Below are 15,171 nucleotides of genomic sequence, written 5' to 3'. Positions count from 1 at the left end.
CTGCCTGAGCACAATAACTTCCAACTACAGAGTCACCCTTGAGTGAGCTCAGGGAGATGTTTTCCGAAGGGTAAGAGGCCACGCTGACCCGGAAAGTATGTTTTAAATATAAATCTGATCCGTACACGTTGTAGTTGGCAGGCCTCCCCCACTCGCTAACCTAACGGGGGTGGACTGACTCCTGACGTGTTTTCTGCAGACCAGTCTGTCATGGACAGGTGCTCCCTGGCCCTGCCAGGCCGGGGCCCTGCGCGGGAGGAGCGGATTCTTGGGAGTGAAATTCCCCATCAGGCCCCGCCCACCCCAGCCGCCCCTCAGCACCAGCCGCTTCCACCCAAACTCCGGAGAATCCTTGGTCTTTTCCTCGGGGCTTGCAGGCAGCCGAGCATACCAAGCGGTCCATTGTGCTGGAGACATGAAACACCAGCCAGACTCTCCAGAGGTGAGGTTTTCAGAGGCACCTTTGGAGGGCAGGAAGAACTAGTGGCCCAGAGTTTTCTTAGAGAGGTGGCCTGGGGGAAGTCATGCCCCTTCTCCCGGCCTCAGTTTCCCCTTCTTAAAACGATCGGGGGTCCAGGTTCCCCGAGGCGTGACGAAGGAACGGCTCGGGCCCTCCCGCCTCCCTCCTAGGACGCGACCCTCCCTCCCGGAGCGCCTTCCCGGCTCGGAGCCGGACTCTCCCGGGAGCGAGGCTGAGCCGCTGGCGCGCACCCCGCCCGGACCAGCCGCTGAACCCCCATCCCGGCCGGCCCGGCCCACGAGCGGGTCTCCGAGCTCCGGCGCGCACCCCGCAGCCCTCCCTCCCGCGGAACCCCGCCCCGGGTCCCCCAGCCCGGCGGGCGGAGGCGGGGCGCGCCGGGGCGGGGCGCGCGGGGGGCGGAGCCAGGCGGGGAATCCTGCTCCCGGCGAGCGGGCGCCGACCCCGGAGAGCCGCCGGCCGTCCGTGCGTCCGAGCGTCCGAGCGCCCCGCGCGGGGGGCGGCGGGGGAGCCCGGAGCGGCCGCGCCGGGGAGGACCCGGAGCCGGGAAGGATCCCGTCCCCGCGGCCCGGCAGGTGCCCGGCCGCCCGCTCTCCGTCCGGCCGCCGGTCCCCGCGGCCCCGCCGTCAGCTCGCCCTCCCTCCGGGCTCCCGCTCGCCATGCAGCCGCCGCCGCCGGCCCCGCGCGTGTGAGCGCCCGCCGCCGGCCATGCTGCCCCTCCTCGCCGCGCTGCTGGCCGCCGCCTGCCCGCTGCCGCCCGCTCGCGGCGGGGCCGCGGGCGCGCCGGGCCTCCTCGGGGCGCCCCCCAACGCCTCCGCCAACGCGTCGTCCGCGGGCGATCCCGCCGCCGCCGCCGCCCCGAGGCTGCCGGCCCCGGCGGCCCCCGGAGCCCCCGAGCGCGCGGGCCCGGAGGCGGCGGCGCCCTGCAACATCAGCGTGCAGCGGCAGATGCTGAGCTCGCTGCTCGTGCGCTGGGGCCGCCCGCGCGGCTTCCTGTGCGACCTGCTGCTCTTCTCCACCCACGCGCCCGGCCGCGCCTTCTTCGCCGCCGCCTTCCACCGCGTCGGGCCGCCGCTGCTCATCGAGCACCTGGGGCTGGCGGCGGGCGGCGCGCAGCAGGACCTGCGCCTGTGCGTGGGCTGCGGCTGGGTGCGGGGCCGCCCGCCCGGCCGCCCCCGGGCCGCCGCCGCCGCCGCCGGGGCGCCCACCGCGCTGCCCGCCTACCCCGCCGCCGAGCCCCCCGGGCCGCTGTGGCTGCAGGGCGAGTCGCTGCACTTCTGCTGCCTGGACTTCAACCTGGAGGAGCTGCAGGGCGAGCCGGGCTGGAGACTCAACCGCAAGCCCATCGAGTCCACGCTGGTGGCCTGCTTCATGACCCTGGTCATCGTGGTGTGGAGCGTGGCCGCCCTCATCTGGCCGGTGCCCATCATCGCCGGCTTCCTGCCCAACGGCATGGAGCAGCGCCGGACCGCGGCCACCGCCGGCGCCAGCGCCGCCGCCGCGCCCGCCGCCGTGCCCGCGGGGACCACCGCCGCCGCCGCCGCCGCCGCTGCCGCTGCCGCCGCCGCCGCCGCGGCCGTCACCTCGGGGGCAGCGGCCAAGTGACCGCTCGGCGCCTGCTCCCGGCGGCCGCGCCCTCGGGGGGCCTTTCCCGCCGGGAGACGCGGCCCCCGTGCTTCGTGCTGTCGTGTCCGTTAGTTCTTCGGGGGAGGGGTCCGCCGCTGGGAAGACCGAGCGGAGAGGAACGGGACCCTTTCTCCACTATTGCATCTCCCTGCCTCCTCCCTCCCCCTACACCCACGTGCCCTATATCCGTGGCAGAAAATGACCAAATCCTGTGTATTTGTTTTATATCTTGAATAACTGTTTTAAATGAAAGTTTTAGTAAAAAAAAAAAAAAATCCAATTGCTATTGCTGGTAGTGAGAGTTCTTTGTACCCGAACACAGTAGTTGAAGTTTGTTTTTTTTAATTTATGTCAAAGGGGGAAGGAGCATGGGAATGACTGAACCCTGACCTGTTATTGTTACCGCTGGAAATGAACTTTATGGACCTTTTCCGAGTTGATCTACAGTGACGTGTCCTGGTAGGCGTTTCTTCTTGTACTTCTGTGGGGGGTTTTTTTTTTGGCTTTTAATACAGACATTTTCTTCCAGAGTTGCGTATGTAGCTTTTTCTTTATTGGCCTTACAGGATGTCCCCCTGAAAGGTGGAGGAGGGGCTCTTCAGAAAGTTAGAGCAGGGCTGGTTCTGTCTCCCTTACCGTCTGGGAGAGGTGGGACAGGGACCCAGGTTGCTAGCCCTGATGGCATTGGTTTGGCCAGGCCCCACACTGCCCCCATCCCCACCCCTCAGCTCACTGACGTTTGCCATGGTGGCATACCGGGTTTTACGCGATCTACCACTTTTCCCACTGCCCCAAGCTCAGCACAGCCACCCAGCAAAGTGCCAAAGATGGAAAAAGCAATACCGTGTTCTGTCTGAGCCGGGTGTCTCCCAGAAATGACTCCTTTTCAAAAGCATGTGGATTTCCTTTTTCTAGGTGTAAACTTCAGCATATGAGCACATTTCAAAAGCTGGTCTTCAAACCTGAGATCTTATTTTGGCATGAAGAAGGTTTTGTTTTTTTTTAAAAGGTAAACTGTTTGAGGACTACATCGTTAACGATGGCAAAGCTTTCCTCACTCACAGCATCCATGTTACAATGTCTGCTGAGTAGTGGTTCCAGGTTCTTCCTGCTTTTCGGAAAGTAAGTGAGAAGTCCTTAAAGTGACTTCATACAAAACCCACTTGAGCAGCTGCTTTACCTTGCTCCCTCTCCCCACGTTGGAGTGAATAAATGACACAGTTTTAGAGCTTCCGTCCTCAAAGTATGGCCCCTGGCATCAGCATCATCCGGGGACTGGTTCGAGATGCAAAACAAGGGCCCCACCCTGGACCTGCTGAACCAGGGTCTGGGATGGAGTCCAGCAGGCAGGTTTAACAATCTCACCTATGGATTCTGTTGCGTTTCAAACCTGAGAACCTTCAGTACATGTAGCCTCCTTTTACCTTGAGATATTTGCTATTACATCAAAGAAACAGGATTCTTTATACATATGTATATCATTGATTTCAGAAAGGAAAGAAAAGGGATGGATAGAAACATCCATGATGAGAGAGAATCATCCATCAGCTGTCTTCCTCTAAGTCCCCCATTGGGGATCGAGCCCACAATCTGGAATCGAACCTGGGACCCTTCAGTTCACAGGCCGACACTCTATCCACTGAGCCACACCAGCCAGGGCTTAAACGGGGTTCTTTTTTCACGGGGATCTATCTGAAGGAGAGGCTGGCTCATTGCCCTGCAGCTCCAGCTGCCCCTCGGGCTCTGTGGGATCTAGGGCTATCTCTGGCAGAGGCCAGCCTGTGGGAGAGGAGCAGGTGAGCCAGATGGTGCAAACATTCAGAATGCAATGTCACACAAGTCCCCTAGCCCTGCAATTCCCGGAGCGTTGGGCACTGCCCTCTTCTTAGCCCTGTGCTAACAGGAGAAAAATCAATAACTGCGCATCTTGGTCCATTTTTTAATATAAGCAGAGCATTTGTAAGTCTGGAAGCCACATTAAGCATTCCCGGTCCAACACCCACACAGTCACTCTTCCTGCTTTTTCTCTAAAATGGAAAGTGAAGCTCAGAGAGGTTCAGCATTTTGCCTAATATCACACAGCTACATGCAGAGGCAAAGCTGAGGCCAAACCTGGGTCTTGTACTGCCGCTGCTGGCATTTCTTCAACACCAGACACTTCCTTTCCTTGGAGAATTAAGAGCTAGCCACTCAAGGTCTGCCTCCCCCATGACCCACCCCTGTCACTGTCATATTCCATGAGTCGCAAACCCAAAGGAGCCAGAGGACATTAATTTTATTTTATCTACTTATAATATGTTTTTATTCACTTCAGAGAGGAAGGGAGAGGGAGAGAGAGAGAGAAACATCAATGATGATGCTTCTGCACGCCCCACACTGGGGATTGAGCTGCCTCCTGCACGCCCTTCACTGGGGATTGAGCCCACCACCCGGGCATGTGTTCTGACCTGGAATTGAATCATGACGTCCTGGCTCATAGGTTGACGCTCAAACATGGAGCCATGCCAGCCAGGCCAGAGGGCATTAATTTTAAATGAGACACTCAGCCACTTCATATAACTTTTTATAAGCATGCATTCATTGGGTGGGCCCTAACGAATACCGTCTGAGGGTGGATTCGAAATATACCTTCCAAAAGGAAGATTTTTCAGAATTGTCAGGGCCTGTGGGGGAGTGGTTGTGTGCAGGTGGTGTGTGTGTGTGTGTGTGTGTGTGTGTGTACGATCACATATGTGTAAATCTGATGGATCGGTTAGTTCTCCTTTATGCTGATTTTGCCTGCTTTTTGAGAACTTGAACTCCGAGCAGGAGACTACATCGTAGTCCTTTTGGTCACCTTAAATTGGCACCACCCAGTGGGTGAGGAAAGTCAGGTGCCAGCAGGCTCTGTGGGGGACCTGTGCCCTCCCGGCAGTTTGACCATCTCGGCAGTGCCAAACTTCCAAGTGTGGATTTTACCGAAGGCCAGTCGCTGCCTCTGAGGCAGAAACAGAGTGTGCCACGGAAGCCGGTGCACACATGCGTACAGGAGCCCAGATCCCAGCCCACCTGAAAGCCTCCTGAGACAGCTGAGTTGCTAGTGACATAGCTAAAAACGCCCTTGCGCTGTTCTTAATTGTTCTTAAAATGCTTCTTTATAATCCAAGTGCTACATCATAGAAAATGAGAACATACCCTTCATAAGGTCAATGAGTTAATATCAGCAACATCCCAGCACCCATAAGTGACCATGGCTAATGTTTATCAAGAAATGTTCAACTGTGCCTGGGCCAGTGTGGCTCAGTTGGTTGAGCATCGTCCCATGCAGGAAATCACCGGTTTGATTCCCGGTCAGGCCACATGCCCAGGGTTGCAGGCCTGATCCCCAGTAGGGGGCACAGGAGGTAGCCACTTGCTGTTTCTCTTTCACCCTCTCCCTTCTTCGCTCTCTAAATCAATTTTTAGAGACATATCTAAAAAGAAATGTTCAAATGCATATATTACACAAATGTTCACTCCAGCAGGTGCCTGGTTCTCAGGGCTCTGCTTTCCCTGCTTCTCAGGGACACTTTTGGGGGGCCCTCCCTCTGCAGAAGGTATTGGAGAGCTTCACAGGGCAGGAGGTTTACAAAGGCTGACATGTGGGTATAATGCTGACACATGGGTCAAAGGTCAGCTGCACAGGATATTAAAACCCATTCAAGGGCCATCTCTATCCGATGGAGATGGGGGTGGGGGAGATGTGCTATCTTCCCCATCCCCAAGTTTATCGCCTCCAGACACAAATCAAAGCCAGACCGAACTTCCCACCCCTCCCGGAGAAAGGTCTCCGCTCTCCCTCTCGTGTCCGAGGCCCCGGATGTGGCTGATAAGGAACAGAACATAACTTCGCAGCATGAACAGTGCGATGTGTCTCCTCGACTCATAAGCGCGGAGCCGCCTCGCAGCGTCTGCGTCTATTTGATGTCTTTGGTGCGAAAATGAATTCTGAGATTCAATAAGCAAGAGGGATATTGCATCTGTGCGATGCTGTCCCAAAAGCCGTCACAGCTGCACATGGCTGAATAACAGCCACGTTCAGACGCCCCGCTGCAGGGGCGGGTGCTGAGGCCAGGCCCAGAGGGAGGGAGGAGATGGGCCCAGAGGCGGGCAGTCAGCCCAGGACAGGAACCGTCAGTGGGTCTAATGTATGCGGCGCCCTCACAGTAAATGGACTGTGTGAAGTTCTCCTGTGATGGGCTCTGTTCCATCAGGACAGGGTTCCCTAGAAGCAGAGCCTGGGCTACAGGGAGCTCTGAGGAGGAGGTGGGGGCACCAGGAGGGGCAGGAGAAGGGGCAAAGCTGGCAGCGCTTTGCTCTCAGCTGGCAGCGCTTCAGACTGCCCCCACGGAGCTCAACAGCAAGAATTACACCCCAGCCCTAACCGGTTTGGCCCAATGGATAGATTCCCTTCACAGGCCTGCAGACTTCCCCCCGTTGCTGGGAGGGTGAGCCTCCATCGACAGATAAATGGATAAACAAAATGTGGTACAACACACAATGCAGTATTATTCAGCCTTTTAAAAGGGGAGAACTTCGGGAGCAGCCGGGTCTTGTGCGGCCAGGCCCGGAGCAGCGGCTGCCAGGCTGGGAGCGGCCAGGCCCGGAGCAGCCAGGACCGGAGCAACCGGGCCCAGAGCAGCTGGTCGGGTGCGGCCAGGCCTGTAGCAGCAACAGCCAAGTCCAGAGCAACTAGGTCGGGAGCGGCAGTGACCAGACCCGGAGCAGCTGGTTGTGGAAAGAACCAGAGCAACAGAGGCCAGGCCCGGAGCAGCCAGGCCCGAAACAGCTCGCTTCTCGCCTGTACCTGCCCACGGCTGCCTCTCAGACATGGCTGGAAACTTTTGCGGGAACTCGAGGGTCTGCTGAATCAAGTGATGAAGGCTTAGATCTGGATGTGTTGAGTTAGTATAGCGCTGGGGTGTTGATCTGTGAGTGCCTTGGGTGGGGCCTGGATGAGGCTGGTTGACCTATTTGAAAATGTCTTTTGTGTGAAGTGTATCATTGGGCATGTGGAGGTATTATTGATATGAGAAAATGCTAAGTAACAGATTTACTATCTGAAAAGGGATTTACTATCGGGGAAAGGGAGGGAGGAAGAGACTGAACATAAACTGTGCACCTATGGATGAGGACAATGGGGGATGAGGAGGGGGCAGAGGGTGGGGTGGGAACCTGGTGGAGGGGGGAAGAAATGAGGAACCTTTGTAATAATATGAACAATAAAGATTGATTTAAAAAAAAAAAAAAAGAAAGAAAACATTTCTACTGTGTTGCTAGAATGAAAATTAACATCAACATAAAAAACATTTAAACCTAAAAAAAAAATAAATAAATAAATAAAAAAAATAAATAAATAAAAGGGGAGAACTTCGGACACACGTGACAACGTGGTTGAACCTTGAAGACATTACGCTAAGTGAAAATAAGCCCGTCACAACAGGACAAATACTGCGTGATTCCACTCAACACGAGATACTTCGAATACCCAAATGCATTGAGACAGAAAGCAGAGTAGAAGTTACCAGGGGCTGGGGGAAGGGCGTTACTGCTTAACAGGTGCGGGGTTTCTCTTTGGGAGAGTGAAAACGGTTTGGAAATAGAGGTTGGGGGTGGTTTCAAAACACTGTCCATGTAATTAATGCCACTGAGTGGTACACTTAAAAATATTAAAATGGCAAATTTTATGTCATATCTATTGTACCATAAAAGTGTATTTTAAAAAAAATAACAATAAAGGAAGGGTTTGCCAGGCTCCAACCGAGAACTGAACAGGGGCCAGAAAAGATGGGTTTTGTCCCTTACCTGGAACTACGCTGCCCCGCCCCCTGTGGGGAAGCCCCGCCCCTGTGGAGAAACCACGCCCCCTGCGAAGAAGTCACGCCCCTTTATAAGTAACCCCGCCCTCTCCGGCCCAGCCCCGCCCACCCCACGCGCTCCCAGGCTGCTGGCCTGCTTGCACAGTGTGAACGGGGGTACCTGGGTTTTCTTTTCTGGTCACCGGCCTGACATTCAGGAGGGAGAGCCGAGCAGTCCCTCTGCCGACTCTGATGCCGACAGTGGGACCCCGGCTGCTGACTCCTGGTGGGCCCGCCGCAGGCCCCGGGGTGGGGGGCAGACAAGCGCCAGTGGCCCCCGTGGGCAGCACCGGAAATGAGCGGGAGGGAGGGGCCCAGCCCTTTCCAGTCTGTCCCAGTTCCCTTGTCTTCTCTCTCAGGCCGGGGTCTTGCAGGAAAAGCATGAGGAAGCCATTCCCTCCCTCTCTCCTGCCGCTGGGAATTCTTCCTTTGTCTTGTTCTTCCAAGATTCCCGAGGCTTCTGGGGTTTGGACGGAGCTCATTATCGTGCCCAGGCTCGGCAGAATGTGAAAGGTTCCGCCTCAAGATTTTACAGAAGGAAACACTTTTCTGCACCGTCATGGTTGGGGGAGAGAGAGAGAGAGAGAGAGAGAGAGAGAGAGAGAGAGAGAGAGAGAGGCTTAGTTCAGGCAGAGGATGAAAACTCGTCTCTCCCAGCACAGGCAGGGGCAGGAGCGGCAGCCCACTGGGAGACCAGCACAGGTGTGATGGGACCCATGACCACGAGGAGGGTCCACACTCCAGGTGCCTCCGCTTCCTCATCTATGAAGTGGGAGGGACATCAAACACCTGCTGTAGAGCTGTTGGCACCTAGCACTCCCCACAGCACACAGACTCTCTGTACTCCTCCTGCTTATCCGCGATGCCACACTGGTGGAGAGGGATGGGCTTGGTTGGAGCATTGATGGGTACCATTATGGAGATGTTCCTAGCATCCCACTCGGTTCTGAGAACTTTCCTTGTTAATTTTTTAATCCTCACCGAGAGAGTGGAATAGAAGGGGAAAGACAGAGAGAAATCCCTATGTGAGAGAAACACGTCAATTGGTTGCCTCCTGCATGTGCCCGACCAGGGCCCTGGACTGGGGAGGAGCCTGCAACCAAGGTACATGCCCTTGACCCGAACTGAACCAGGTCAGCAGGCCGACACTCTATCCACTGAGCCAAACCAGCCAGGGCAGTTCTGAGAACTCCTGAACATGCATACAGAAGGTTTTGGCGTTTCCTCACCCACGGCCTCTCCCTACTGACCATTTTGTGCATATTGACCCAACTTCCAAATGCCATCATTTCTAAATCTAGCCCACTTTGCCCGGGCACCGAATAAGCTGAGGAATTAAGATGCCCCAGGGAGAGCCCTCAATCAGGGCTGATGGGCATCGGTGGGTAAGGAGAAATGTCCCAGCTAACAGATGCTGAGAGAGGCTGAGCAGGTGCCCCAGCGGCAGCGCGCTTGCTGGGTGGGTGGCTCCCTGTTGCTGTCGTCTTCCTCTCCATCTGACGTCCCTCTCCTCAAGGGGCACTTCCTGAGATCACCTCCCACAGACACTTCTTACCTCCGAACTCTCAGGATCTGCTTTGGGGGAACCTAAACTCAGATAATGCAGAACCCCATTTTATTCTTTACAAAGAACACAGAGAAGTAGGCCCTTTGAGCTCCCTTTTACAGATCAGGAACGGAGGCTGAGAGGCATCTGGGAACTTGTCTACGTTCTCACGGTGGTGAAGCGAGGGCTTGAACTCCAGCATCCGGTTCCAGTGTCCCAGCCACCCCTCACGCACAGCAAGACAGCATGTGTGTCCGAGGCAGTAGCTGAACAGGGAAGTCTGAGGCTGCAGAGGGTAAGTCTTCACCCCCACACTTCTCCTCAAGCCCCAGTTCCACCCATATGCTCCCACCCCCACCCTGTGCACCAGCTGAGAAAGAGTGGGTGAGAGAGAAGAGGAGAGAGTTCTCCCAGCCCACTGAGTTCCTGCCACCAGGTGGCGCCCTTTCCAGGAGGCTCGGGTTGGCTCAGCAGGAGATGTAGATAAAAGCAAGTTGTGTTTATAGCTCTGATGCAGCTTTCGATATTTGCAAGAACCCAGGCGCCCACTTCCTGCCTTTCTGCAGAGAAGAGACAGAGGCCAGCTGTTGGAAGTGGGAGTGGACACACACACACACACACACACACACACACACCAGTAAAGGGGATCTGGAGATCTGGGCAGAGAGGCTAAGTTTCAGTGTGACAAATTTTTATATACATCAGATCAGTCGCATTGTTGTAAAACTCACAACAGGATGGGCTACCATGAAAAACACACAGAGCAAATGTCATTTAGGGGCAAAGAAGAAGACTACAAAAATCAAATCGTATCTGAGTAATCAGAGCCAATAATCAATAATACCTGACCCATTGCCCCGGACCCAGGCTCGCCTGGGGGCAGGGGAGCCCAGCTCTCTGGGCTGAGGCCGGAAAGCCATGCTTTGGGGAGAATAAACACAGCAGTAAGCACGAGGGGACGGAGAGCGGAGGTAAACCCACGTGTGAGCGCTTTTGTAGCTGCCTTTGTCCACGTGCTGCTCAGGTCAGAGGTCAGTCACCGTGGGCGTGCTGGATGCCCACCCAGCGGCTCCTCGGAAAGATGCAGACTCTGCAGGCTGCAGGCAGGGGGAGGGGGGGCACCTGCCTCACGTTCTGGGGGTCCTTAACATTTCCTGGGTGTTTCCAAGCTCCCTTACCGCGGGGAGAGCCAGCACCCCCACAGCCTGACCCCTGCCTTTTCTTGCCCTGTTTCTCAGTCCTTTCCCCAAGTCTCCAAATAATCCTTCTCCTCCTTCCTGTGGGGCAGACACTTGCCTTTTGTCATCTCCGCGTTCGGCCCGCTTCTATGACTCACGAGAGCATCACTCAGCTTCTCTCCGCTTTGGCTTCTCTCCGCTTTGGCTTCTCTCCGCTTTGGCTTCTCTCCGCTTTGACTTCTCTCCGCTTTGACTCCCAGCCTTGGGAGTTCCATAAGAAAACCCTTTTTCTCTCTGCGAAGTCGAGCCTCCACGTCCATGGTCTTGCCATGCGATTTGAAAAGTCGACTCCAAAACTCAAAGCAGAGAAATGACGTCTTGGACTCCCGCTGAAGCCAGTTCCTCTCCCTTAGGCAGGTCGCCTCTGCCTCCCGGCCCAGGCCCCCCACCCAAGCTGTTCCAGGAAAAGAGGGATCGAGGAGAAAGAAGAATCTACTAGATGAGATTCAAAGTGTTAGCTCACTGCGTTCTTTAAAATTAGACACGCATGCTCACAAAACCAACATATAGATTGCCTTCTATCTGTCAAGCGAGGGGAATGTTTTTTAAAAAAATTGTCCTGATGCTGGTGGGGATGAGCCGAGGCAGGCAGTGTGACCATGTGGATTTGTGAAAGCGACCTGGACTCTGATCGGACCACACGTATCGTTATTAAACCCTCCGAGCCGAACAAACCCTTCCCAGGGGAGGTTCCTGGAAACAGACCCTGACGCTCCCCATTTTCAGGGGAACACTCGGGGAGTCTTTCTGTGCCGCCCCTGCATGTGGGGAGTGGACAGGTGTGTGGCCAGAGTCTCTGAAACATTCAGGATGGCAGGGGCGGTGATGAGAGATGACATCACGGAAGATGATCCAGTCTCGAAGCCACCAAGCAGCTACGGGCCACTAAAGTCTCTTCCCCAAGACACAGGTTCTGGGAGGGCAGGAACTGTCCTGGCTGGGCCTGGCCAGGGGTGAGTGGTCCCTCATCTATTCTTCCAACTGTGTCTGTCTCTACGTCAACTCGCACCCAGACTGTGGCCACCCAGCAGCTTCCACAGAAAGACTCCAGCCACTCTCTGCAGGTGGTGGTTTCTGCAGATCTTGCTCCGGCCGGAGGAACGAAATGGAAAGGTCGCTGCACAGCTGAGGACCCTGCACACCCCCCTCCTCCCTCCCCTCTCCCTGCCTACTGCTTCTCACTCCGGCCTCCCTCCTCACCCCAGGCCTGGCATTGTTGGGGGCAGAAATAGAATACTGGGGACTAGCTATCATTCTAAGAAATATGAATCTTGCTCTGTTGGCCACGGCTGTTCTGTTCTGATTAGAAAAAGCACATTCTAACCTGGCTGGGCATTGTGCACCCGGGCACGTGGGAGCCAACATTGGAATGCAGTCCATCCTCCTTCCCCGAGAACGGACTGTCATTATGGAGAGATTTACAGCCTCCAGGCTGAAACAGCCTAGTCCCGGAGGCGCCCACCCTTGGCAGCCCTCAGCCCCTGTTGCCCGTAATCTGGTCCTGGGATGCCCGGAGGCGCTCCCCTCTGCCATCCCCCAGCCCGCATTACTTGCAGCCTGTAGTGATTATGCTGTGCCTACTTTCCCACGCCTGTAACTCTTACTTTCCCACAGAACCTTTGTCCTTCTACCCAATATAAGCAGCTGGCTTGGGGGAGAAGGGGGCTGCAGAGCAGATTTGCATGGATGACCTGCTGCTCTCCCATACTGCCGGCGTCTTATCTATTAAAGAAGGATTATGCAAATTGACGGGCACGCCTTCACAAAGACCGCTGTGCCCACAGTGGAGGCAGGGATTCCGTAACATAAGAACACAAGATGGCTGCACCCAGCACTCTGGCAGGGACCTGAGGCTGTATAGCGCTGGGCCAGGACAGGGGATCTGAGGCTGCACTCCCCACCTGGTGGGGCTTGACAGGGGTCCTCAGGCCACAATCCCCACCTCAGCACCAGGCCAGGGGACCTGAGGCTGCGCCCCTTGTCTGGCGGGGCTTGACAGGGATGAGGCCAGCCAGGTCTTGGTCTCTCTCGATTTCAAGGCTCACGTGGGTGGGCAGGGACTTGACTGTGGTTCCCATGGCTGGCTCCAGACCCTGACAGGAGGAAGATTTTCATATACATTTTACTAATGTCCTTTCATCGCTGACACTTCTATTACAGAAAAAGGGCAAATAGCAATATTAAATCATTTCCTCTAATTAATTCCCTTTTAATGTGCACAAATTTCGTGCACCGGGTCACTAGTTATTAGAATAAACGCTGATATAGGCTTCAACCCTGTCTCTGCTTAATTGGCTCAAGTAGTGACTGACAGGCAGCCGGAACCCCTTGGTTGTCTGGTTACAGAATGCTCAGCAAAGGTGCATTCTCTCCCAGGCTAGTGGCTAAGAAAGTAAGGATGTGTCCTGGGGGCTCTCTCTCCCCCTGCAGGCCCCAACAAGCCCCTTCACATTTAATCTATCCCTCCCCGCGCTGCCTCCCACCCCACACACACAACAACAATAAGAGCTGCACTTAGCAGCCCTGGCATCAGGCGTTGGCTAATTAACACCCTCGCCAGCAGCAGCAATTTGACACTCAGCAGTAATTACAGACGGAGAGTTATCTCTGCAGAGGCCTGAGCGGCACTGTCCGCTCTTTAAATATGAACAGGAAATTGTCTGCCCTCAGGGGTGGAGCAGTGTCTAGAAAATGCCAACAGTGTCGAATTAGGTTTTTCTTTTTAATTCTACTGTATTATGAAACGGTACCTTTTTCTTTGTTTCTTTCTTTCTTTCTTTGAAATGGTACCTTTTGAAGAGTGCATGTGCATCTACGACTAAATTTCCCAAGATGCACCTCGCAGGACCTCACATGGCTCTTCATCTCCACTCCAGAAGGAAGTCCCAAGAGTCTGCTCTTCGTTTTCCTGCAAGGCGGAGAGAGCTAATCACTGTGAGAGCCCCGGCACCTGGTACCGGGGACCACACCCGTGTCACCGCACCATGGGAGACAGAGTTCCCTGGGTCAGTGGTCGGCAAACTCATTAGTCCACAGAGCCAAATAGCAACAGTACAACGATGGACATTTCTTTTGAGAGCCACATTTTTTAAACGTAAGAACGTAAAAAACTCTTCTAACACCACTTCTTCAAAATAGACTCGCCCAGGCCGTGGTATTCTGTGGAAGAGCCACACTCACAAGGGGCCAAAGAGCCGCATGTGGCTCGCGAGCCGCGGTTTGCCGATCACGGCCCTACGTTGCTGGGAGGACTTAAAGCTGCAGGATGGCCAGTGACTTGCCCAGCGTCTCCTGCCAGAAGCGGCCCTGTGCAGGCCAGCCGGCCGGGGCTTGGTTTCCTCAGCCGTACCCTCCTCAGTCTTTGGTTTGGGCGTGAAAATACGTTTGTAGTTTCCTCACCCCTGTGTCTCTCACCTGGAAGCCCAGGGTTGGGGTGTGTTTCCTCTCCCTTAGGTTTGGTGCCATTTAACAGGTCCTGTGCACGTCCACAGGGCTGGGCGAGCCCTGGCTGTGGGACTTGCCTGATGCAGAGCAGGCGCCCAGCCGAGACTGGTTTGGCTCAGTCTACTGACTGAAGGGTCCCAGGTTCGATTCCGGTCAAGGGCATGTACCTTGGTTGAGGGCACATCCCTGGTGGAGGTTGTGTAGGAGGCAGCTGATTCTCTCTCATTGATGATGTGTTTCCCTGAAAATAAGACAGTGTCTTATATTAATTTTTTCTCCCAAAGTTGCACTAGGTCTTATTTTCAAGGGGTGTCTTATCTTTCCATGCTCTAGGTCTTATTTTCGGAGGATGTCTTATTTTCGGGGAAACACGGTAGCTACCTATCCCTCTCCCTTCCTCTCTGTGAAAAATCAATAAAATATATTAAAAAAAAAAAAAAAAAAAGAGCAGGTGCCCAGATGCAACACAGATGCTCGGGAACCCAGGCAGGGGGGTCACTCTGGCCCTGCACCGGCCGGATAAGCCATTCTGGGGGTGACCCGGAGCCAGGAACCCAGGGCTGGGCACAGGGAGATGCCAGGACACAGCCTCTACCCCCAACGGGATTCCGCCAGCATGTCCAACCATCACCCTCCCTGGGAGTCAGAATGGATGCCAAGCACGCAGGAGGGAAGTCGGTGGGACTCAGACCCCTGGCCCGCACCCCGCCCCACGCACCCGCTGCACAGATGGAGCTGCGGCAGCCTGCCCCACGCCCCTCGCGGAGGCTGCAGAGCAGGCGCTGGAGGCACCGGGAAGCTTCCTTGGCCTCAGGCAGAGCTGGTGGCCTGTGTTCTGGGACACAGATGCCCTGATGGCACAGTTCTGGCCCCTGGTGCAGGCTGCACTTCAGTTCCTCAGAAAATGGCGGGTGCGAGCCTGTTGGAATGAAAAGAAGCCTGGAACCCTTGTGCCTGGGACTC

At 55.5% G+C, this 15,171-nt stretch overlaps 1 protein-coding gene and 1 long non-coding RNA gene across 2 annotated transcripts; one reads left to right on the top strand and one right to left on the bottom strand.

Moving 5' to 3' along the window:
• Positions 1 to 237: 237 nt before the first annotated feature.
• Positions 238 to 2,634, top strand: TMEM158 (transmembrane protein 158). The gene is made up of 2 exons (XM_084902512.1): positions 238 to 442; positions 588 to 2,634. Exon 2 carries the CDS (start codon positions 1,187 to 1,189, stop codon positions 2,081 to 2,083), a length of 897 nt encoding a protein of 298 aa, XP_084758638.1. The 5' UTR covers positions 238 to 442; positions 588 to 1,186; the 3' UTR covers positions 2,084 to 2,634.
• A 7,570-nt stretch (positions 2,635 to 10,204) lies between these two features.
• On the bottom strand, positions 10,205 to 13,672 carry LOC311631683. Its single transcript, XR_014796622.1, has 3 exons — positions 13,515 to 13,672; positions 10,927 to 11,158; positions 10,205 to 10,877 (listed from the first exon to the last, which is right to left on the bottom strand). It is a non-coding gene; the product is annotated as an uncharacterized lncRNA (long non-coding RNA).
• Between the last annotated feature and the right edge of the window lie 1,499 nt (positions 13,673 to 15,171).

The sequence above is a fragment of the Pipistrellus hanaki genome (assembly GCF_964339955.1).
Source record: "Pipistrellus hanaki genome assembly, chromosome: 13".
Classification (NCBI taxonomy): domain Eukaryota; kingdom Metazoa; phylum Chordata; class Mammalia; order Chiroptera; family Vespertilionidae; genus Pipistrellus; species Pipistrellus hanaki.
The sequence above is the reverse complement of the archived record's forward strand: the minus strand, read 5'-3'. Positions and strand labels throughout refer to the sequence as shown.